Genomic DNA, 26,234 nt, shown 5'->3' with positions numbered 1-26,234 from the left:
GTTTTAATCCCTTTACTATCCCTTGTATCCTGATTAATTCACTTACGAAAGATTATAAATATGATAGAATGAATTTAGGTAAAACCCTGATGAGAGAGCATACTTGAGATTCTCTCCAAATTCAGGTGAAGGTGCTAGTGAGAATTCATTGTCCTCAGAGAGGACAAGAGTTTTCCTTTATCAATTCAAAAGACCAAAATATGGAGGGATGGGCATTGGAACATTGTATGACTTGAAACCCAATCATGAATAGCTTTGTAATGCTCTATCTCATGGTGATTCAATAAAAATTAATATTAAAAAATACCAAAATAATCCTTCTGAAGTCTAAATCTGCAAAGTTTTGAGAAATATATGGTACTACCAATTGATGAGGTCATGGTCACGGTCCTCCCGTTGTTCATTGATTTGTTCGAGCGGGCCCAGTAACGTCTCCATCATGAGACTTGTTGTTACTGTGTTTGGCATATTGAATATGTCACAGGGAGCTTGCCAGGCTTTGCCATGCGGGCGAGATACTCTCGGTACATTGCCGGGCTCTCCGAGAGGGGCAGAGGAATTGAACCCGGCTTGGCCGGGCTGGCTGCGTGCAAGGCAAATGCCCTACCGCTGTGCTGATGAGAATTCTCACTAAAATCAAATAAAAGCATAATTTAAAAAATCAGTCATATGTGTTGAATATGTTTACTCTGTTAGTTTTCTCAGCAATCAGCCAGGTAAGAAATTTTCATTTGTAACATCATTTGGTCAGGTAGTAATGCCAAACAAAAATGATTATAGGGGATCAGAGAGATGAATCAACAGACTGAAGAGCAGGCTTTGAATACAGGAGATCTGGGTTCGATTTCCTACACCACATGTTCCCATAAGTACTATCAGGCATGATCCCCAAAGTACAAAGCTGGGACTGGTCCCTAAGCACCAACCATCAGGTATGGCCCAAAATCCAATAAGAAGATAAGTATTATTTTTAATTAATGAATATAGACTATTTGACTATTCCAAAGTCTGAGCCAAGGGAAATCTATTTCGATTGTTTTTGAAGTCTTCTAGGGAAATTTTTGAAATTTACTACCCCAGAGGTCATTATGCATGTTACAAGTACCTCCGAAACGTGAACATGTTGGAATGATGCAGTGGCTATAACTGGATTCTCATTAGTCTTTGAATAAGGTTAAAGGAGAAAAACGTATATACTTAGTGAATAAAATCAGTTCTTTTTACTAGTTTGTGGCCTACTAAACAGTGTTTAATAGTAAATCGAAGTTAGTGTACCATAAATCTTTATCAATTCCTGTCTTTTAAAATGTCTATCCTTTATTCTTGTGCGTAGAACAAACAAGAAGCTTTGAATTATTTATAAATTAACAATTTTTTGAACATCTTAATTATGTAAGCTACATTCCAGGGCTCCATTTTGAAACACTGGTAAACGTCACTTTTAAAAATGTTTTTAAAACCTTTTAAAATGCTTTCTTACATTTAAAAGCTTAATTTTCTCCTTATAAATCACTTTTACATATGCAATTTTCAAAGAAGTTTTTACTGTTTTAGTTAGCCTGGTGGAAGTTACCAGGGACTCCTGAATATTTTCAAAGGCTCAGATTAGTGGAACATGGCTTTACATTTGAGATTAGCACCAATTGATTAAGTTAACATGGAAGTGTTTATTTTCCTTCCCTACATCACATACAGCTCCTTTGTTGGAAGAAAAATCTCTGCAAAGTACACATCAGCCACTATAAATAGCAACCCAGAGCCTGTACATTCGGAATCGTCTCCAGAGAGTATATTTTAAACCTCACGTTGTTTAGAATAGGAAATTCTTCCGATGTTCATCTTTTCCATGGCGGATGACAAGGACTATCCCGTGGACATATTCTGTGGCTTCCATTTTCTGGTGCCCTTTGGGAATTCAGCTGATTCTTTCCAGAAGATGGCTCCACCTGTACTTCTTCTTTTCTTAAAGTTAACCTGGATCTGGATGTCTGGTGGGAATTTTTGCAGACTTCAGGGGCTCTCCAAAGGAGAGCTTGATGGCTCCCAGATCCAGCCCTCACAACCAGGTTATGAAAGAGTCCTTTATTTCTGGAGTAAGTAGCACTATGATGATCCCTACTTAGAATAACAGCAGCCAACCCATTTTTGATTCCCATCGAAAACCTTGCAGTCTTGGCAGGATTTTCCGGGCAACTCAAGAGACTAATGTGGAAAATAACTGAGCAGGAAGTAAAAAGCAGACGAGCAGGAGATGATGGGTTATCATGCTGGTTGAAAGACAAGAAGTATCCGCAGGTATAATTACCCTGCAACTTTCCCCAGGCATTATTGGCAACCAGCATTCGTGTATATTCCTCTGCCCACTCCTTCCTTGAACAGATCCTCTGTTTCTCTAATCAGAACTGTTGTGTAAATCTTCATTTTTTTTTAAAAGCAGGCACTCATTTGAGAGCTCTAATATTCCCTTGCAATTTTTTTTTCTCCCCGATGAAGAAGATGAGTAAGAAACCACTATAAATTCTACAAAATTTTGGCATAGGAGTTAATATCTAATAACTTTACTCCCTGACACTTTCTGTTAAGAATCTTCTGCTCTTCCTCTCTATGAATGTCAAACACATATATGTCAAATACACACAGTTCCTTTGGAAAGAAACCAATGTGCTCAGAGAATGACCTGGCTAACCAAAGAGAATCATGGGTACAGATGCTCTGTGGTTTATGAATTGAACAGAATAGAGTTTTTGTAACACTGGAGGCCAAATCTAGATAGAAACATCTACTTCTTTCATTTATAAGTGCCTGGCATTATAGATACAGGATTATGTGTGATATTTCACTGTGTCATTTGTCAGAGCCATGAGGGAGAGGTCCTGGGGAGGCATTGCTTTCAGGAAGAAGCTCATTATCCTTAACAACCTCGACTGAAATGCAGTATTACTGCACTTCATTACTACATGTCCAAAAGCATATAGTATGACAGGGTAAATCCAGAAGCTGTATCACTTCTGTGAATTCTTCCCTCCATTTGTGCTGAGCCCAATGCAGATTCTGCAAATGAAAATTCCTGTCCCATTCATGTAAAAGGAAAAAAAAAGCACTGAATAAGCGTTGGAAGATCTGAATTTTGTTACCATAGAACAGAACTAATAATTCTCTGGGTGGATGAGAAAAATGAAACAAAATAGAGTCCCATGTCTTAGAAATTTTAAATAGGGTTGCACCTGCCCTATCTGTCATGGAGATGAGTGTATAATTCACGTAAAGAAGACCCACTGGTCTCACTCGATATGAAGTTACACATTCCCTTCAAGTCACACCCTCTGTTTCAAAGGAATTTTCTGATTCTCATTCTAAATTATGCAATCTGCTTAACCCTCTGGCATTCGAGATTTCAAACGTCAGATACAGAGAAAACTCTGTGAAAGATTCCTTTTCACCCTCCCTAGAGCCTACATCTCTGGAGAGGTTTTAGAACCACAATTGAATTTGCTGCGATATGGATGGGTCTGGAGAGTTATCCTGTTGGGTGAAATCCGTCAGCGGGAAAAGAATAGACTAACAATGATCTCTCTCGTATCTGGGATATAAAGAAACTTCGTAGGGGAATATCAAATGTTGAATGGCATAGAAACAAAGTGCAGAAGAACTGTTCTTCAATAAGAATCTTAACCACTGGAGCTGGTGTGGGTTGGGGGAATTAGGGAAGAGAATATGAGGACAATGAGGAAGGGAGAAGATGCCTACCACGGAGGCAGATTGGGGGTCAGAAAGGAAACTGAGGCAATTGGTGGAGGGTAGTCGGCACTGGTGAAAGGGTTGGTGTTGTAACAGTGTATGCCTGAAACTCAATCATAAATATCTTTGTAACTTTGCAATTCATGGTGATTCAATTAAAAAAAGGAACCACAATCGCTGATTAAAAGAAGCAAAGCCATTTTATTTTCTCTAGAGTCAAAAGACTGAGAGGGCAGTCAAAAGATTTTTAAATGATGGGTTTATCCTAATCAGATTCAAACCTTACTTATTGGTCAGTTACTTGCTGGGCTTAACTTTTAAGTTGGCAAAGACCTCCCCAAGGCATAGAGGAATTCTGTGCTTTTCTACATCACTATCCTTTTCCTCTGAGCTTATAACTTACGAAATCTTATCACCTTCAAACCCAGCTCATCAGTCATTCACTGATTAAAACCTTCCTAAAGATGCCCAGCCAACAAGACTCTGGTATTTTTTATGTATGTTAATGATTCTCATGTACATTATATGTGTATGTATCCTATGGTTTTCCCCCACCAAACTGAAAGTAAATCTACATTAGAGACAATATCTTCTCCACTTTGATTTCCCCAAAGACCAGTGAGTAATGTTGAATGAACAACTACTTCAATTATTATTATCTACGTACCAAACAGAACATGACTCAAATCACTAAGCTACGGGGGGTTGTGGAGTGGGAGGATGATGCAAAATGGAAGTAACCTTTGTGGTATTCTCCAAGTTCTGACACAGTCATACTTTCTTTAGGGTTCCATCATTTCCCTGCTAAGTTTTTTGACACCAGGGCTTTTTATCAGGCAATGAAAAGACCTTTCTCACATATCCCTGTGTTCTGTGATTATTAGGGCTAATTGGACTTCTGCATCATATAATTTTGACTATTATGCTTATTTAATTACATTATGGAGACAAATGATATTAAAATATGGTGAAAGACAATTCCCTTTAGTAAGCCTCTTTAACTTAGTACACAAACCCTTCATGTCATTTGCAATTAACATCTACATTATAAGACCAGATGATCAACAAATTACATGTTTTGTATCAAACCCTCAGGAGTTCCAACAGTGAACAAACTATATAATCAAAAATTTCTCTAATGAAAGACCACATTTGTGGCCTGGAGAAATAAACTTATTCAGTTAATCCCAGGAGGATGGGCAGAAGGGAATAAGGGGTGGGACTAACCTCAGGCTAGTATTTATCAACACTCTCTAAAATAGAGTGTTAGACACACAAGTGGGATCTGAAGTTCAGACTGAATAGTGGATTATTCTCTCCTATAATGAGGCAGTCATGAATGAAAAAAAAAGAATATTAAAACGTTACATTAGAACCCAAGAGTTTTAAACTAAGATGTGATTTTGCTTATAGTAGAGAATCTTTTCTTTTTCTTTTTTTTTATAAATCATTCATTTCCTTAAAAAAAAGTACTATATGGAAGTAAAAGGAGGAGTATTTATATATAACTAATTTAGCATTTAGGTTAATTCAGTAAATGTTGACTGATGAAACAGACATTCTATCATAGGCATAGTGTTTCTTAATTTTAAAAGTGTACCCTTTGGACAATCTACTGACATAAAATTTGTAATTAAAATAAAATTGCTAACTGGAACATTTAGAATACAGACATGGAGGCACTATAAGGTCAAGATTATGTATCTTTTTATTTTTAATTTGATTTTTGATTCTTGAATATACCAAGAGTCTGAAGGAAAGATAATTTGGAGTTATCCTAGAAAGAGTCTGAATTCTAAAATACCTAAGAGAAGTTCAGATTGCATCTCTGCTTTTCAGCATATTTTAGAAAGCTGAATACATATTTCAGATCATTGGCTTTTCCATTTCAAGTGATCGTCTGTACTTTTTTGTATAAGTACTATCTATTTATTTTCTTTGCTGTCTTCATGAAGACTTAAAAAGGTTTCCAGATGGATTTTGGCTTTTTTAATGAGGAAAATTAGAATAGTATTTTAAATTAAATGTTTTTGCTAAAAGTTCTTCCTACTTCTGTTCTACAAATTAATGAACAAAAAGAGATCCACTAGTTTTTCCTGCCTGTATCTTTATCATCGCTTGATTTTGTTTCTCAATAACTACAAAGTAAAATAGTAAAAAGACTGAAAAGTTTTCTCCTATTCTTTTTCTAACTCATGTCTCAAGCTACCACTATCAAGGCATCCACGAGTTCTACAAAAGAGCATTACTAAAAAATTATCATCTTAGTATCCAATTGCATTAGGTCTCTCAGATAAAAGCAAATACAATTTGACTGTAATCTACTGTCTTGGACAGTTTGGACTTTTATAAAAGAGTAATAGAATTTGGGGCATAAAAGCGATAGCACAGCGGGTAGGGCGTTTGCCTTACAAGCGGCCAACATGGCCGACCCGAGTTCGATTCCTCCGCCCCTCTCGGAGAGCCCGGCAAGCTACCGAGAGTATTCGATATGCCAGACACAGTAACAACAAAGTCTCCAATGGAGACGTTACTGGGCCCGCTCGGGCATAAACAACAAACATTAATTTCTAAATATAGTTCTGAGGGTTAGGAAGTCCAAGATCACAGTATTTGGTGAGAGCCCACTTTCTGGTTTGCAGTCAGCTGTCTACTTTTTCTGTCTTCACATGGTAGAGGGCAGAGCAAGAGAGGAAAGGCCAGCTCTTTTGTGTCTCTTCTGATAAGGGCACTAAACCTATTAATAAGACACCACCATCATGACCTTCCAAAGATCCCACTTCTTAATGTCGTCACATTAAGTGGTAGAATTTCAGCATCCAGGGGTCAGAGCAATAGTACAGCAGATAGGGTATTTGCCTTGCATGTGGCTGACCCAGGTTCGAGCCCTGGCATCCCATATGGTGCCCTAAGCACCGTCAGGAGTAATTCCTGAGTGTAGAGCCAGGAGTAACCCTTGAGCATTGCTGGGTGTGACCCAAAAAGAAAAAAAAAGAAAAAAGAATTTCAGCATCTGATTTTAACAAACTGTCACTGTCCTCCCGTTGTTCATCAATTTGCTCGAGCAAACCCAGTAACATCTCCATTGGAGACTTTGTTATTACTGTGTTTGGCATATCGAATATATCACAGGTAGCTTGCCAGGCTCTGCCGTGCGGGCGAGATACTCTCGGTAGCTTGCTGGGGCTCTCTGAGAGGGGCAGAGGAATCGAACTCGGGTCGGCCATGTTGGCTGCGTACAAGGCAAACGCCCTACTGCTGTGCTATCACTCCAGCCCCAGTTGAATGTTTGATTGAATGTTTGAATGTTTAACAAACATTCAATCCAAACTATCTATAATATTAATAGGTATCAAGGAAGAATGGGTCAGTAGGAGAAGGTTATACTAATGCCAAATCAAAGACTAAGATTGTCTCTGGGCATCTAGGAATATCCAGATGAGATAGTCTGAAGCTCAGAGCCTGCTGAATCATGATGTGGGAGGTATTCTTTCCTGGGAGAAAGGCATTTACTCTTGCTTCTCCTTGCCCTGGTGAAATATTCCCCATGATGATTCACCTCCTTTGCAAATGACTTTATACTCACGAAGCAGTTGGTGGTAATGACGAAGCTTCCTGACTTGGGGAGTTAGGGGGTTGGAGTTTGACAGTTTTCCAGGTGACAAAGAGGAAGGTCACCCTTTTGACCTTAACTAATCGGCATCCTGATGTGCGCATTGGCCTTTGAGTTGGCATATCAATCTCACTGAGTCCTGCAAAGTCTGAAACGCTCAGAATCAAGCTGCTATGGCAGCAGAGCTATAAAAAAGGACCTCCTTGGGGGCTGGAGCAATAGTACAGCGGGTAAGGCATTTGCCTTGCACACAGCCAACATGGCCGACACAGGTTCGATTCCCAGCATCCCATATGGTCCCACGAGCACCGCCAGGAATGATTCCTGAGTGCATGAGCCAGGAGTAATCCGAAGAGAACATGATGAGTGTTTATTGAGTATCTACTATATTCCTAACACTATTCTAGGTTGAATAGATGCATAAGGTGTCAGGAAGTAGCTTGTGAGCAAAAGGTTTAATAATAATTTATCGAGTAAGGAAAATTATCTACACATAAACAATGAATAAATAAGACTGCATGTATTTATCTAATCATAGGCAGATGTTATAATCATATACTAGTTCACAGGATATGTCAATTGTAAAATAGGGCCTAAAAACTATAAGCTATATGAGTAATAAACACTACATATAAAGTATACAAAACATATAATGTCCTATTTCTCTAGGAACAGAAACAAATAAACCTAGGTTTGACTTTAAAATCAAATTTTTAGGCTTTATATATTACTAGAAAATAGATTTTATTTCATCTTTAAAAACAACGTGGAAATTCACTATGCATGTGCATTCAGTGGACCCCAATAAAGAAATTTATGGGTATAGAAATATTTAGACTTTTAGCACAGAGTGATACAAACTGAGAGTTCTGTGGTTTATGACTAACATGATTTCTTTAAATATTTGATCTTTTCCCCCTACACTCAAATTCAATTCTTGGGATCCTGATGATAGTTTCTAACTGTCTTCATAGTTCAATTGTATCTATGTACAAAACACTTAGGTCCTACATTATATTTTATTTCATCTTTGAATCAACTGATCTAGATTCAGTTTCCTATGCGCAGAAATCATATCCTTCATATACATGCATCTTTCTTAGAATTATGTAGGGTATAAATTAATTGTCTACTGAGATCCAAACTGAAACTTTGTAAATAGGCAAAAACTAAGAACCTAACTTTTGCCAAACACTGTTTTATTGTTACAAAAGTATCTTCCAAAAATTCAAGAGTATTGGGGCGATGAGGTGAGATCCTTTGGAGATAGAAACTTCTCTATCTAGGAAAAGAAAATAGTCTTGCTAGTTAAAAAAAAAAAAACCGAAACATATTCTCAAAAGACTTTGGAAAGAAGACCTCAACAATTGTTGCAAAAGATTTTGGGCAGCAAGTTAGCTGGGAGGACTGACTCATGCATAACAACTTAACCATTCCTCAAATACATGCAAAACACAAGTAGGCTCAAACGTGCTCATTTCAGCTTTTAAGATGGTATATTACAAAAATTAAAACCTAGGAAGACTTTATTGAGATAGAGTCAGATACTGAGTACTAAAGAATGACTAGAATTCAGAGAAGTTAGAGAAAAATAAAAAGACATTCCTTTTAAAAAAAGATTCATTTTATTTTCTTCTTATTTTTATTTTAATTTAGGCACTATGTTAATAATAAAGTTTCATTTGTGCAATGTTCCAACACTTTATCTACCACCAGTGTCTCAAGGCCCCCTCCCACCACCAACCCCACCAACCCTCTTGGCAGACTCAGTTCTGTAGGCCAACCTGCAGATCTTGTACCTTTGATCATTTATTTCTGGAAAAATTTTACTTTTTTTTTTTTTTAGTGAAACACCATGAAGTACAGTTGTAGACTTACAAAATTTTGTGCTTCGGTTTCAGTTATACAATGATCGAGTACCCATCCCTCCACCATTGCCCATGGAAAGCTTTTACTTGGTACAAGCTGTTACGTTGCTTTTTATGAAGTTAGGTCCATTAAGTCATTTACACAGGATATTTTATGGAAGGCCCATGTTACGCCAGGATTCTCTGTATTTTTCTTGTCTGAGGTGTTGGTGATATAACAGAAATGCAAAATCTGATTTCAAAAAATGAAGAGAAAAGAGCTTTCAAAGACCATCAGCCTGAATTTCAATGTTGGGAAGTCTAATCTCTGGGCTGGAACACAGAGCTCAGGTCACAGACAGTTCTCATAGTGTGTAGATGTATTTCTTGTCTTCTCTTTGCTAGACTGAGAGTCTCTTGAAGAGGAATGTTTTGATGTTTTGATGCTTCCCCTTTACCTGAAAGTTGGAAAAATGGACCCCTATCAAGTGTGAAGTTCCTTAATTTTGTGTCAGTCTTCACAACAAAAATGGCTTAATAGATAAATGTGGTAACTACATAAACTAAACAACAAATTTGGATGGAGAAGGAAATTTTGCAAAAAAATGAATGAATGTCTCTGTAAATAAGGCTGTTGTCCATGTGAAAATGGTGTTAAAATGTGTTAACAGGAATGTGGCAGATCATTCTGGGGTATCATCCAGGCATATTGAACCTTGGTCAAGCCTTTATTAAGTTTGGTTTGGTTTCCCATTTGAAGAGTTGTCATATTTTAGGCTGATATGACTAAAATGGAAAATTGACATTGGTGTCTAGCCTAGAAAAGACGAGACTAGGGGATGACTTAATATCTGTGGCCCTGGTAGTAATAAGTGAATTTCTAGCTCAGCCACAGGAACTCAGATTCAGTCACAAGGTAAATTGAACAGAAGCAATTAGACGTTGGGACTTAGGTCACTGACTGTCACCTTTGAAGTGCAGTACTTTAGTTCTGTTGTATTCAGAGTATCATCACTTTTTATCTTGCATCTTAATTTTGCCTCCATATCTTTTCCCCTCGGCACAATCTTTCTTCCCTTTAGATCCCCACAAGCTTATGGCAGATTGTCAAGTGGGGTGGTGTGGGTGTGGGGAGGAGGGATGAAATGATATGACTTCCATTACCAGGGAGATAAGACTATTGCAGCACAAAAGAGGCAACTTACAGAAGAGGCAGAGATAGTTCAGAGGACTGTATGAACAAAGACTATCAGAACTCTGGGGAAGGACAGGAAATGACTCTGGATGCAAAAAGGCAGGGGTGGTGAGGCCTGTCCATATTGTCCATATACTCTTCTATCCTCCACCTTGCTGCCCCAGGAAGACACAAAGGGAACTGCAAGGACATTAGCAAAGACAGAAAGGAGAGGAAGGCAAGGAAAAGAGGTCCTGGAAGGTAGGTAGAGAGCAGAGCGAAGAGCGTTGTCTATAATTTCTTCAAAGGAAAGTGGAAAGGGAGGAAGATTTCACGAGATTTCTTAGGAAGAGGCTTTAAGCAGCTGCATCACAGGATAATAGAGAGAACCATAAACCAAGTGAATATGGTCTTCAGTGTTATGGTGGGGGCAGTGGGGAAGACCCTATCAGCTGTGAAAGGACTAGAGTAGGACAATGGAAGGAGGAAAGAGGTTCTGCCTGCAAATATATAGTCCCTTCACTTCCTTTCCCCTGAGTGAGCAGCTATAAGAGTATAGGGTTCATGAATTTCTCTTTAAGAAAATCTGTCTTTGGGGCTGGAGTGATAGCACAACAGGTAGGGCATTTACCTTGCACGCAGCTGACCCGGGTTCGATTCCCAACATCCCATATGGTCCCCTGAGCACCGCCAGGAGTGATTGCTGAGTGCATGAGCCAGGAGGAACCCCTGTGCATCACCAGGTGTGACCCAAAAAGCAATCAAGCAAGAAAGAAAGAAAGGAAGAAAGAAAATCTGTCTTCAAGAGTCTTTTATAAAAATCAGAGAGAGAGAGAGAAGTAAAGTGTCTGCCATAGAGGCAGATTGGGCACACTGGGATTTGGGGGATAGAAGGAGGGAAATTGGAGACATTGGTGGTGGGAAATGTGCACTGGTGAAGGGACGGTGTTGGAACATTGTATGAATGAAACCCAATTATGGACAATTTTTTAACTGTTTATCTCACAGTGATTTAGTAAAAGAAATTTAAATACTTGAACTGTTGGGCTGGAAAAAAAGTGCAGGGGTTAAGGTGCTATCCCTTGCGTAGCAACTAACCCAGTTTCAATCCTTGCTTCCCCTCTCACCCCCCACTGCACCCTATATGGTCCTCTGAGTACCACCAGAATAATCTGTGAGCATAGAGTCAGGAGTAAACCCTGAGTACCACTGGGTGTGGCCCAAAGAGCAAAATTTTAATTCATTTAATTAAATACTTAAACTGTTACCTCCCAAGTGAATAAATTTTCTTTGCACATAAAGTGGGTTTCTATAGAAGGGGCGTGTGTGTGTGTGTGTGTGTGTGTGTGTGTGTGTGTGTGTGTGTGTTTTCTCATGCATGCCTGCCTGAAGTGCATTTGAGCAGTACACGAGGCACTTCCCACATACCTTTCTTTTCCCTAGGGAATTGCTTCAAGGTAAAAACTATTCTTAAATAGCCATGGAGACTATAAAGTCTGGAACCGATCATGTGGTCCAGTCTCTTGGTTCCATGCAGCCAAGTCAGCCAAGTTATTTTTTTCATCATATTTTATTAATAAAGGACCACCCTGTGGTGGGAGCTGTTCCTTTCAATTGTACTGACCTCCCTCAAACCTTCTCAGCCCAGAAACTCTTTGATGAAACATTAAAGCATCCAGAAATGGAGGATGAGTAATCCCAGGGTGGACCCAGAGTTCCATCGTCGCTGGTGAAAGGGCTGAAATACATGTGCATGTAACAGCTGCCATCTTGCTGAAAGAAGGCTGGCATCATTTTGCTTTGATGCCAAGGGATACCACTAATTCCATTCTCAGAGATTCCAGATCTGGAAGCTGGACTTCGGGTGGGCAACCTCTGTCTGACCTCCGCAGTGAATATGCATGTGACTATAGGACTCTGTGGAATAGAACCTTCTCACAAGTTACCTTTGGTCTTCCCAGTTCTGCTAGTCTTGATTCTCCAGCTAGGTGGCCTGACCTCAGAGAGATCCTTGGGAGCTGCAGCCTCCCCCAATCCCATTCTCCACTTGTGACTCATTCATCTTTCCCACCGCCTCCCAAACATACACCCCACCTTTTGCTGGTCTCTTTGCTCTCCAGTTACCCAACGCTGTTCAAGACTTACGTTTCTCTTGCCCGATGACATGTCACTACCCTGCGTGTGACAGCTGTGAGGCTTACTAACGTTGACTGAATACAGACAACCCTTTCTCCAATGAATGTGCCCTTTTTTCTTCTTTTTTTGTTAGTGGAACACCATGAGGTACAGTTGTAGATTTACAAAGTTTTGTGCTTGGGTTTCGATTATACAATGATCAAGTACCCATCCCTCCACCAGTGCCCATTTTCTACCACCATGGATCCCAGTATCCCTCCCACACCCATCCCCCCATCCCACCCTGCCTCTGTGGCAGGGCATTCCCTTTTGTTCTCTCTCTCCTTTTGGGTGTTGTGGTCTGCAAAAGAGGCATTGAGTGGCAATCATGTTCAGTCCACAGTCTACTTTCAACATGTATCTCCCCTCCTGGGAGGATCCTCCAAACACCCTTTATTTGGTCCTCCCTTAGAAAATGCGCCCTTTTAATAAGTAGGGGTCCGCAAAGATTAGTCAAGATATTACTTTCCCTAACTTGGATATCTTTCATACAATCAGGCACTAGCATACTTTTAATACATAAATGTCAGCATTTTAGTGGAAGATTACTAAATTCTTGTTCCCCAACAGGAAAGGGAGAGAGATAAAGAGAGGGGGGGGAGGAAGGAAATGACAGAAAAGGAGGGAGGAGAGATAGGAGGAGAAGAGAGGACAGAGGGAAAAAATAGAGAAGGAAGAAATGAAAGGAAGAGAGGAGACAGGAGGGAGAGGAGAAAAGAGAGAGAAGAGAGAAAAGGGAAAGGGGGAAGAGATAGAAGAGAGAGAGGGAAGGGGGAAAAGGGAGAGGAGGGGAAGAGAAAATGGGGAGAGAGAGAGAGAGAGACTAAAGAATTTTTTCCAGACAACTTCATTTTATGAGCTCATTCCCAAAATGCCCAAACTGTAGTTGCCACCTCAGAATTAGATTGAGGTGGAAGGTCGGGGGATGAGGAGAAAATCAGGAAATGGAATGGATTCCCAAAAGCTGGGAGTCTTGTAAATTAATGGGTTCATTTTCTTTTGCTGCTCTTACAAATAACCACAGGCTTCTTAAGCACACTTCTAGAAGTTAAAGTCTAATGTACAGCTAAAATCAAAGTGTGGACAGGGTTCCTTTTCTTTCTTGACTTCAGAGTTCTAAGAGAAAATCCACTTCCTTGTTTTTCCAACTTCTAGAAGCTGCCACATTCCTGGGCTCAGGGCCCCCTCCCCCCTTGTCAGGACCAGCAGCTTTGCCTCTCTTTGGTCATTTTTCTACCGTCCTATCTCCCTCTGACCGCAGTAGGAGAGGGTTCTCGGACTTACTTTGAAGATCTCTGTGATTAGATTGTGCTTACCTGGATAAGCCAGGAGACTGTTTATCTTAGCTGAGTCATATCTACAAAGTCACTTTTGCCTGTGAGATAGTCTGTCCTCAGATTCTGGGGATTCAGTCCTGGATGCCTGTAGGGGAAACATTGTTTGGCCTGCCATGTCATACGATTGAATTCTGGGAATGGGGGCAAAAAATAATGGATCCAATTTGGTACAAAGGGGATTAGCAAAACTCCCCTATCCAGGCTTCTATCTCAGCTCCAGAGTAATAAACCCAAGCCAAGTCTGACTACAGGAATCCCCCTATTACAGTGAATCCTCCATGAAAGTAGAATGCTTCTCTGTGGTATGATTCGGTAGGTTCTTTTGGGGGTGGAAAAGCTCAAACTGGGTTCATGTAAATTAATGGTAATAGTGTTCTATATCATACCAAACAGGAAGTTCTTATTTTGAATAAGGAGGACTACCTGCATGTTATTAAAGCCAATGAATAAAGGCAGACAAAGCTCTATTAGAGTGCATGTCTCATGTACTTTAAATAACCAATATATTGAGTGATAATATGTATCATTATGAATCACTTAAAAAGAAGGATTTATTTGAAGAAATGCATACTTGGGTGATTATATTGTTGTGCAGAGTCCAGTTACACAAACCTCAAATTCTATACCATGGCTTACTGGGGTTACCATTGTATATATGTGTATATATATACATATATATATATATCATCACTGACCAAAGCATCATTAAAGTGATTATGACTATATAATCAAAGGGATACTTTAATATGTATCTTCATTATGATACATATATCATATGTATATGAGATAGTTCATTTTCCAGTTCATGAAACTACATTTACTCATGAACTATCACTTTGATAAAAGACTTCGCTAAGTATTTAAACAGCCCACATTTTCTATTTAGTTGAGTGAAGAACATTTCACCTAACGTAATTAAACATCCTCAAGTAAAAGTAAAAGAGTACCTGTTACATTTCTGTGGTATGCTACTGAACAAATGATCAAAATGCTCTGTGCTTCTGTGTCCCTGTTTGTGACAAGAAGCTAGAAAGCTCAAGATTTAGGGTGTGGGTGTGTGTGTGTGTGTGCGCGCGCACATATGTGTGTCTTTTTTTTGCATATGTGTGTCTTTTATGAAGAAGTTCTTAGTATGTAAAAATGAACTCAGCTCCTGCTTTTGACCCAAGAAATCCACTTCACCTTTTTGACTTTTGAGTTTTTCTCTTAGCCAGTTTCATTAGTCGCTCACTGCCCCAACACCAAACTGTCCTTAGCTTGTTAGAGAAGAAGAAGCACATTCACAATGTGAGTTGAGATGGAGTGTCATCTCCAGAGAGAATCAACACCACCCTCTCTTCGGGGGCTGGAATTTGGTTGCTTTCCAAGATGTGACTGACCAGGCTGCTCCCTGGCTCCCTGGCCAGGTTTGGCTGATGAGGTCACCACTGAGTACCATGGTGCAGACCGGGCCCTCAGTTGTAACATGTTCCAAGGTGGACAATCGCCCTCGCTTTCCTGAGGGGTGCGGGCGCTGAACTCCCTGATTGTTCTAGTATATCCCCGATGGGAGGAATGTTCCAAGTTTTCCCTTTGTCTTTGGTTTGTGTTTTCTATGTCCTGCATCTTTCCCTGGATAGAGGGCTAAGAGGCATTTCACAGATTGGATTTCTCAGTGGAAACTGTTTGCTTTGGAAGCCACCTACACCAATGCTAATTGAGAACAGAACCCAGAATGAGAGCCTGAGAACTGCACCCAGATGAACTTCTCCTTGGCAGCGGTGGCTTCCATTGATCTCTTTAGAACTGGTTATTTGTGCAATACCGTGATCAGCTGTTCTCCAAAAGCCTGCGCACACAGCACCTTTGGGCCGAGTTCTTTCCTTCAGAATAATTATTTGTGTTCAACCCTATAAAGCCGTAACTTCGAAAATGATGGGGGTGGGAGTGGGGTGTGCATTGGGAATTCCCAGTCCCTACTCCCCAGCCATCACGTTCTGAAAAATATCCAGTCTGTGCCTTTCCCACCCCCTCCCCTGTCTAAATAGGATGGGCCTCTATTAGAGAGATTACAGTAAAAAATAACAATCAGCTCTCTGATGATCCTATGCCGAGGGAAAGGGTGGGGAGGAGTAGATTTGGCCTAGGACAAGCCCAGACTTTCGTCACCGGGACAGACCAAAGTGTTAACACAAAGGGAGAACACGAGAGCATCCCGCACACTGAATTTCAGCCAGAGATAACATGGCACCTCCGCGGGCCCGGCCCACGTCCTGACCGCCCCGAAGGTTCTCAGCGTTTGCAGCTGCTCACGGACCCCTCCAGCTGCGGACATGCTCTCGGGATCCGGATCCAAGGGAAGACGCAGCCTGGCGGCTCTCTCCCAGTGAGTGCTCACTTAGCCTCTCCACTCTCTTTTCTTTCTTTCTTCCTCCACCCCCCACGTTTTTTTTTAAACAAAGCAAATGTTAAAAAAAAAATTCTTTTTAAAGATTGTGGTCATGGGAGGTACAATCCACAGCAAAAGAAGGCGAGGGATATGTACATTGCAGACCTCTCTGAAATTTACCCATCTAAACTTCTGATTGTTCTGATTGGTGTTTCTGGTTTCCCAAGTTTCTGGTGGTTTGAAGACCATCTGTCGGTTTTTTGGTTGTTGGGTTTTTTTTTTTTTGGTTTTTTTTGTTTTGTTTTGTTTTTGCATCGACACACCAGCATTCTCTCTTCCAAAGACTGATTCCCCAAAGCATCTTGTTTCTCAAGATCTGCTGTTAATTTAGACCTGAGCCCTCTGCTCGGAGTGATCCCTTAGCAGGACTCCCAGATTTTGGCGAAAGCACACATTGCCCAATCCTTAAAGTCAACAGCCCGCAGCCCAGAAAATACTGACATCTGACTGGAAGAGAATAGCACTGGGCACATGGTATTGATCAGGGAATTGTTCAGATAACGAGTTCCCAGGTTGGGGATCTTAAAATCCTGGAATGTAGATGCTGGGTGGGTGGGGGGGTGGGGTGCGCTGAGATTGTTTGCTGCAATCCTTTCATTCTCTGTGAGGAGGAAAAAGAAGCTGAGGGTAACTCAGCTTACCCAGGCCAGCTAATGTGCAGCAAACTCTCCGCACACACAGGCCAGGGTCCGTTCCATCCAGGCGTTTGTGAGGTTGGGGGGAAAAAAAGAAAAAAAAAACCCACCTGGTCCAAGGGAAAGGTATTATGTGAAAGTAAGTACACAGAATGGTCTTTTCGTAAATCTTTCCCATTTTGGAGAGTTTGGGCACTGAGTCAGCATGGCAGTTGTTGTTCCAGTTGTCCCAGCATTTGTTACAATAGTGAATCAAATAAACAGAGGGGCTCAACTGGGTCCAGAAAGCAAACCCCGTGCATACCCTGTGAACAGAGCTCTTTGCTCACCGTTTCATTAGGTGTGAGCACTGAAGTGTGAGGACTGCTCCAAAGGATCTTAGAGGTTGTCTGTGTCATCCAGCGGTTATCAAACTAGTAGAGTGTGTGTTTTATTTAATTTATTTATTTATTGCTTTTTGGGTCATACCCAGCGATGTTCAGGGATTATTCCTGGCTCTACACTCAGGAATTACTCCTCGTGGTGCTCAGGGGACCATATGGGATGCTGGGGATTGAACACGGGTCTGCTGCTTACAAGGCAAATGCCCTCCCTGCAGTCCTATCACTCCAGCCCTGGCGCGTGTTTTCTTGTGTTTTATTCTTAAATATATTTGACCTTCTGAAGAATTTTATTACATAAAAGAAATATATATTTCCTTTATGTAATAAAATTCTTCAGAAGGTCAAATATATATATATATATATATATATATATATATATATATACACACACACACACACACACACACAGGGCTGGAGTGATAGCACAGCGGTAGAGCGTTTGCCTTGCCTGCAGCCGTCCCGGCCAAGCCGGGTTTGATTCCTCCGCCCCTCTCGGAGAGCCCGGCAAGCTACCGAGAGTATCTTGCCAGCACGACAAAGCCTGGCAAGTTCCCCTTGACGTATTCAATATGCCAAAGACAGTAACAACAAGTCTCAAAATGGAGATGTTACTGGGCCCCCTCGAGCAAATCGCTGAACAATGGGAGGACAGTGATTATATATATAATATACATATATTATATATATATGAGGGCCCGGTAAGTACTGAGAGTATCATGGGCAGAGCCTGGCAAGCTCCCGGTGGTGTATTTGGTATGCCAAAAACAGTAATGATTTAAGACCTAACAGGTCTCATTCCCTGAACCTCAAAGAGCCTCCAAACATTGGGAAAGACGAGTAAGGAGAGGCTGCTAAAATCTCAGGGCTGGGAGGAATAGAGATGTTACTGGCGCCCACTCGAGTAAATCCAAGAACAACGGGATGACAGTGATACAGTGAAAAGAAAGGCTGTGGTTATATAGAAGGTTCGGGATCTGCACCCTGACTGCGCTGTGCCCTCCCTCTCTCACGGCTCACTCCCACCCCGTATCTCGTCCACTTTCTACCCGTCCCGCTGACCAACTCCACCAATTTCTCTTGAAATCAGGTCTCCGCGGACTAGTTCAGTCGCTGCTGATCTAACTTAATGCCTTCGTCTATGGTTCTGTGGAAATACAGGATTCCAAGGAAGTTTGGGAAGAGTGGGTGGAGTGAGCAGAATTGGGGTGCAGAGCAGAGCTGAGGAGTTTTGCTGGATCTTGGTCTCTATTCCATCCTGTCTCTCAAGGCTCTGATCAAATGCTTCATTACTCCAGGGGCCTCCTGTTTCCCTCTAGGCTAATAATCTGTATCCATCCTCTGCTCATGGTCTTCCAAAGGAGTCTCTCAACCTGGCCAGGAGGGTAATTGTCTGAGCGTAGAGATAAGTATGAATCTTTGAATCTTCCAGGATTAGGCCAAGGCTCGGAAGCTACACTTTCTGATTCCTTTGATTAATAAATCAAACTTCTCTCCTTGAAATTTATACGTTGAGTCATCAGGACACACACAGTTGGTGCTTTTTGCTTTTGGGGAAGTCTGAGATTGAATATCCAAACAGGTGCCCTACCAAGTGTATTCTAAATTCCTTTGCCTTTGCATCAGATGGTTTCTCTGTTTCATCACCTCCAGATTGGCAGTGTTCTGTTTTGTTTTGTTTTTAATGAGTTGCATTAAAATTCCTGAGCCCCAAGACCGATGCAGAACCATGTTATTTTCCTGGGGCAGGTGTGAATGTCTCTTCAGTTCCTTAGATTTCAAGGTGTTGTTAATTTGTTCCTCAGAAGATTTTTGAGGGATTCTGTCACTTGCTGTTGAATTTTTTGGTTACTTTTCTCTTTCCCCTACCCCCACCCCAAATCCTCTGTCAAGAGTTCATGCTTCTTATAAACACTCATGTCTAAGAAACGAGCTTGTTCTTTTTTTTTAGCTTATTAATAAAGTATGACTTCATTATCCTGAGGATGAAAATGTTTTGTCCTTGTCCCACATTTTGTGACAAATAAGAAGGGCATAGAAATTTTAAACCTCTGGATTCAAAGAGACACAGGAAATCATTTAGTTTATCCTGCTGTTTTCGGAGGAAACTACATTTTAAAAAAACTGCCAGGGAAGTAAGTGATTAGTGTCATTAATACAAATGACAGAACTCACAGCACATAGGAGTGTTCTTTTAAAAAGTTGAGATATACTTGGTTTGTCCATTCTTACTGGGGCCATTCAGTAATACAATGTTCTAGTGTACTAAAATTGTGAAACAGAACAAAACAAAAAAAATTGAATGGGAATGACTTCTCGTTCTCATCTTTATTTTTACTTATTTATTTTATTTCTGTGTATTCTACAAGCATGAAATAGCCTTGACTGCCAACCCAGGCATCAAGCTAGGATGAACAAAGGACCCTCTGCCTCTGCCCCTGACTGATGTACAAGCAAGATACCAAGAAGGTGATTTGCCCATTCCCAGGAGTAATTTTTTTTTCTTTTTGGGCCACACCCAGCGATGCACAGGGGCTACTCCTGGCTCTGCACTCAGGAATTACCCATGGCAGTGCTCAGGGGACCATATGGGATGCTGGGAATCGAACCCGGGTCAGCCACGTGCAAGGCAAACACCCTACCCACTGTGCTATTGCTCCAGCCCCACCAGGAGTAATTTTTAAAATTGGTATTACAGTATATCTGAAGTGCCTTCCAATTGCTGAGAATTGGCATTATAGACATAATATGTATATATTATATGCCATATATAGTGTAATTGTGATTTTTTCAATCATGTAGCAAAGCAGTGGTACCTCAATGGTTGAGACTCCTATCCCAGCATGATTTTATTATGTCTCCTGTCTTCTGCTTTGTGTCTTTCCATCTCTTCAAATTGATGCTAATGCGCTTGCCTTGGCCGGCCGGCCCCCACTTGATTCTGCTGTAGCCAAGCCTTTTCTGGAAAGCCCCTTCCATAGAACTGTGTTCAAAGTAAGAAGTCACTTGCCCAGGAAAGACTCACTGGGGGCCTTTTCTCTTCAAAGGGTATGCGCATTTTTGGTTTGTCAACAAGCTGGCTTTGTTTGCTCACTTTGAGGTACAAAGATGAGTTTCAAATAATTGATTTTTCAGGTCCTCTTTAATTAGATAAGTGGAGTAAGGGTGAAATTGCAACTTGTTCTTTATGGATGGAAAATTAGAAATATATGACAGATATGAGAGAAATTGTCCTTTGGATATACCAGGTACTCTACAAGTGCCATTGCTGGGACTTATGGAAATCTGTGTGTGTGTGTGTGTGTGTGTGTGTGTGTGTGTGTGTGTGTGTGTGTTTGGGGGAAGGGGCAGGATTGAGGGTGATCCTGACTCTCTGTGTTTTCTGACTACCTGTCCACAGTCTCTCTTGTTCCATACCTGGTGACCATTGGCCTTTCTTTCTCTTCTCATTGGTTCTCTTTGCAATGTTCGTTCCTCTCTCCGTACTTTTGAGCTCTTCCTGCCCTAGAAATGAGCCCTCTGTAGCCAGCATCTTACTACCCACCCCACAAAGGGCTCTGTGGGATGGGGGTTGGGAGAGGCAGTGCAGAGTAGATCTGCTACCGATCCTCTGCTCTCAAGAGGAATGGAGATTTGGGGGAGGTGCTCCCCTGCCATCTGGAGACTGCTGTGCTCCTGGCAATCCTGAATAGATCCCTGAGGATGCATCCTTCCCAGGAAAATACAGCTTCTGTTCTCAGGACTAGCTGCAGCTTAATCTCCATTTGACAGAGATGGTTTATGGGCAGCCTGGGGCCCAGCTGCCATGGGTCATAATATTCAAAGTCCTAAAAATCACGGGGGATATGGTTCAGCAGTTAGAACCTTTGCCTTAAATGTGTGAGGCCCTGGGTTTGATCCCTGGCACTGCTTTAGGGGGAAAAAAAAGAAGAAGAAAAGAAAAAGAGAAAGTAAAAAATAAAGATAGACCCCCCCAAACTCATTTGCATATAAAGATTTTGGAAATAAGTTTTTCATGAATGGAGGACTGTCTAGATTCATTTCCAAATCCAGCTGAGTTTTTAAGAGGAGTCTTTAAAACTCTGTAAACCTCACTTGTTACCATGGTTTCATTCAACAAATATGAAAACCATGGAGAGCTTCCTGTGCCAGTTGCTGCTGCTGCGGAAGGCCCCAGAAGGTCCCAGAAAACAAAGTACAGGCTCCAGTCTGGTCTGGTCTGTAAGCCCTCCCAACCCCCCAGCACAGATAGGAATCTTTCTTCGGGCCTCCCCCACCTCACCCTTCCCAGGTCCTCCCGGACCCCCAGGGCTCCCTGGCGCTGACAAGCACTGACTCCTTTGCTGCCTTCCCATTTCCTTTTTCTTTCTCTGACTTGCTAAAGAAATGCAAGTTTCTGGCCTAAGAGATAGCACAGATGGCAGGGTGTTGGCCTAGCAGGAGGGGCAACTAAAGTTCAATCCCCAACATCCCATCGGGTCCCCCAGAGCCCACTAGGAGTGATGCCTGATTGCAGAGCCAGGAGTAAACCACTTCTAGGAAGTTAGGCCACTGTTCAGTCAGTTGGCTGCTGGCTTCAAGGGTCAGCCTGGGGGATAAGCAGAGGCTTTCCCAACAATGATCAGATCAAAGCATGTAGATTCTGATCTGGTTCCTTCCATCACCAGCACTGTGACTCAGGCAGGGGACATGCTGGTGGCTCTCCTCTGGGCCCCTTTCAGAGTAACAAGGCTGTGAACTCAGGTAGATAGAAAAGAGGGCCCTAGACATGGTACAGGGGTTAAAACACTTGCTTTGGGCTGAAGAGATAGTGTAAAGCTTAAAGCATTAAGCAACCTGCACGGAATCTGGTCCCCTAAGCACTGCCAGGAGTAAGCTCTGAGCACAAAGCCTTGAGCACCACTGGGTGTGACCCAGAAAAACAAAGAGAGATACGTGCCTTGCATGTGATCACCCCAAACCCTGGCACCACATAGCGTCCTTGAGCACCACTGGGTGTGGCCCTAAAACTAAAAGGTACAAGTAAAAGAGAGATGTAAGTTGTTTTATGGCGTCTTATTTTTTGCGATTAAAATGCCAAATTAGGGGCCAGAGAGATAGTACAGTGGGCAGGGCTGTGCGCTCAGGTTTGATCCCCAGCATCATGTTTGGTCTCCTGGTACCTGAATGCTGAACCAGGAACCTAAGCAGTGTTGGGTGTGGCTCTCCACATTTTTTTTAACATCAGAAGAGCCAGCAGAGACACCACTTGTTCTTTTATAAAGTTGGGGGAGAACATTGATATGCAGCTAATATCTTATGCGACTTCATAGATGAAAAGCTCAGTGGCATTTTTGGTGCTGTTGTAACTGGGTTTGTATTTGAGGAGCTCAGCTTGGTGGTCTGCCCTGCTCCGCCCCTGAGTACTTTCTCTGGTTATAAAATTCAGGAAGTAGGTAGGTGGTCAGGAGGTTTTACTCTCAGGAGGGAATTTGTGAAGGGGTATGATACTATCTGCCCTCACTCCCTCCATTTATAAACACCGATTTCCACCGTCATTAAAATGACTTTTTATTAAAGACCACTGGCACTGAATAAAAGTAAACCACGAAGAAAGACATTTTACTATGTCAGTGTTTGGAACGGTGAACTTCTAGATGAAAAGTGATATTTCCTCATTTATCTTTCATCCCCACTCCATTGTAACTTTGTAGTAAACCTCATCGCCCATCAATATTGTCAAGTCCCGATATTCCTATTTAAAGAATTGCTGTGGTCTGCAGTTACTGATGCCCATGAGTTCCTGGTTAAGGCCTCACCCACACTGGACATTTGCCTCTTTCCAGCTCATTCTGGATGTTACTCTCTGGGATAGATTTCCGAGGCTTATGTGGATTATCTAAACCCATGCTTGCTACAACTCCATTATTTTAATCACCATTCACATAGGGGAAATATAATAAAATATGGGTGTTACCACCCCAAAGAAAGAAAATGAATGTTCCCCTTTTACTTTCTAATTCACTTGGGGAGAGGACTGGGGACATACATGACAGTGCTCAGAGGCTATTCCTGGCTCTGTGCCTTAACCGTCCTCAGGGACATGCAGGACTGAGTCTCAAGCAAAGGAAGCTGCATACAAGACAGGTGACTTCACCTCTGTATGATCTCTCTGACTTCTCTTGAATTATCTTTTATATCAGGGGTGTCAGAGGGCTACAGGAGAGGGGGGGGTGAGGTGTTAGGACCAAACTCGAGACCTTCCCCATAGTAAGCATTTGGTTCACTACACAGCCTGCTTACACTCTTGGAATCTGGAAATGGTCAAACTGAAATACAGTTCAGGTTTAAACCACACGCCTTCAGTGGGCTGACCCCAAGAGTACACCAGATATGGAGCACCTCTTGGGACCCCACCACCATGCCCACCACCACCAAATATGAATGGATGTATTCTTTACACAGAATAGGGTGTTCCACAGAAGCCCATGCCTCATAACCACTTGTGTAGATTCCAGAGAAAAATACACAAACGGCGTCTGATTGGAGCCCTCTTTCAGCCTAGCTTCAAGTTGATTTGGTGACAGCTGTAGTGTCTGTGTCATTTCCGTAGTCCTTTAATAAATGTTTAGGCTATGCCTAAGAATCTAATGGAAAAAGCCGAGTGCTTAATGAACGAGACTCTGACTTAATACTGAGTCTCAGAAGGAACAGTTTGAAGAGGAACGTGTTATATCTCTTGACCTCCCGCCTCTGGAGTGAAGTAGTGTTTCCATTTGGGGTAGAGGTCTCAGCATCCCGTCCGTTGACCAGATATACCATCTGCAGCTTAAATAGGTGCCTCCTCAGTCGACAGGAAACCGGATGCACACAATCTGAACCCACATCTCAGACTTAAACCTTACCCTTGACCCTGTGTGTGACCTTCACCGCGTCACTCAATTTCACTGGGCCTAAATTTCTTCATCTTATATTTTAAAGGTTTGGTAAAAGGTTGTTGGCCTTGTGGGTTGTGTGACAATGATATGCCAAACACAGTAACAACAAAGTCTCCAATGGAGACGTTACTGGGCCCGCTCGAGCAATGAAAGACCTATAAAAATGAAAAGAACATATCACTGAGTAAAATAAAAAATGAAAGCAACATTCTTTTTGGGTGAAAAATGTCAAGAACATTCATTTTGTAAAAATGAATAGAACTAGGACAGTAAAAGGAACATTTAACCTAAGTGTGTAAATGTAATGAATATGAAAACAGAATGGCTGAACTTCTACTAATAACAATATAGCTGGTTCCACTATTGTTATTACTTACCTTAAGTCTAGCCATTTTGTTGTCCTATTCATTATAGTGAATGGTTAATCATGATATGTTTCTTACCTTTCCCTTCCCCTGAGAACTTCCTTTCCCAGGGGCCCCAGAAGACAAATGAGTGGGTCTTTTATACCAACAAAGAGATTCAAACTGGTATGAAAAGCAGTTGCATTCAGTTATGCTTGGCATGCATTTGTGGAAATATCAATCTACTTTGGAAAACTCAGAGTGCCCTTTATCCCAGATTTAAGTTGTTCCGTTTACCTAACAGCTGAAAAACAATAACCCAAACTGCTGTGCTTTGGATAGCCCTAGAGCTAAAGGTGATTTTCTAAAGTAAAACTTTGGGAACAGAATTTCTTTGTTGTTTAAACCAGATACATTACAAAGGAGGATGTAGCAAGAAGTAGGGATCTATTTGCCATCTTTCCCTGACCTTGGCAGGAGAGGAGGTTATCAATGATGTATATTAACTACAAATACAAATAAAGGTCACTGAAAATCCCATGACCTCACTAATTGTGTGTCCTTGATCACTCTGAGTTTTTCATCTATAAAGAGAAAAAGGAGTGTGGAGAGCACAGAAGCTGGTATCTAGTAGGTCCTTAGAAAGGTGAGTGGGTGATGATGAACAAAGAGAATTAACTGACCTGAACTGGGTGCCCGGGATGGAATCTGAGGTAGTTTCTGAGTAATCACAAAGGCAGGAGCTGAAATCACTTCCCAGGGCTCCCAAACAAAGGGCCACAAACTGGGTGGCTTAGAACAACAGAAACTTATTGTCTCTGAGTTCTGGAGGCCTAAAGTGTGAAATCAAGGTGTTAGTGGAGGCATGGCCCTCTGAGATGGGGTTGTGTGTGTGTGTGTGGGGGGGGGGTCTTTGTGGTATTTTCTTGATCCAAGTACCACCCCCTCCGCCCCCTGGAGTGTGGCAGCTTAACTCCCAGAGCTTCACACAATTTCTTCCTAATTCCCTTCTCCCTGGGGGTGCACCTCTGTCTCTGTGTCCAACCATTTCTCTTCTACAAGGAGTCCTATTGGATAAGGGATCCCTCGCCTCCGCCCATATCTCTCCTCTATTGCCTCTCCTAAAGGTCTTACTTCCAAGTAAGGTCATGTTCTGAGACTCAGTGTGCCATTTTCAGCAGGCACAGTTCAACCCATAGCAAGCACTGAGAGATGTGAAATACTTGAAGGTGCTGTTTCACAGTTTCATTTGTATGCAGTGAGTGGGATCATTTTCAAGTACAGTGAAAAATGTCCACTGACAATGGGGCATCAGTGACATCTGTGTCCTGTCCTGACAGATCACGTGTCTAAAGCCATCTCCATGAAACTCAGCACCAATTTTCATGCAGAGAACTCTCCGACCCATTGCTTTTCTTCTGAGTGTGGGTTACCCTGAGGAAGAATAGAAGAGAGGATTATTGTTTCCACTTGAATACTCATGTTTTCTGACATGGGAAGCCTGAGCTGTCTGATGATAAGTTTCTTCTTGCGTTTAAAGGACAAGTGACATGAATTAAGAGAGACAGAGAATAAGAGATAAAAGGCATTCCCATGCACTGCAGTGTTTCTTAGCTAGAGATCATATGGTCTCTGGGGGAGTTCCC

At 41.7% G+C, this 26,234-nt stretch overlaps 1 protein-coding gene across 7 annotated transcripts in view; it reads left to right on the top strand.

Moving 5' to 3' along the window:
* Positions 1–26,234, top strand: part of CALD1 (caldesmon 1) — a 207,362-nt gene that overhangs the window by 112,387 nt on the left and 68,741 nt on the right. The window contains exon 1 of one of the 7 annotated variants that reach the window (XM_056123922.1): positions 16,008–16,249. The exons of the other annotated variants lie outside the window; for them this stretch is intronic. Within the exon in view, the coding sequence (XP_055979897.1) occupies positions 16,197–16,249 (53 nt within the window). The 5' untranslated portion in view covers positions 16,008–16,196. Of the gene's footprint in view, positions 1–16,007; positions 16,250–26,234 lie in introns of those variants that run through there. 7 annotated transcript variants of the gene reach the window in all.

This window comes from Sorex fumeus, unplaced genomic scaffold, assembly GCF_029834395.1.
Source record: "Sorex fumeus unplaced genomic scaffold, SorFum_2.1 ptg000048l, whole genome shotgun sequence".
NCBI lineage: Eukaryota > Metazoa > Chordata > Mammalia > Eulipotyphla > Soricidae > Sorex > Sorex fumeus.
Note: the sequence above shows the minus strand (reverse complement) of the source record. Positions and strands in the feature narration are given on the sequence as shown.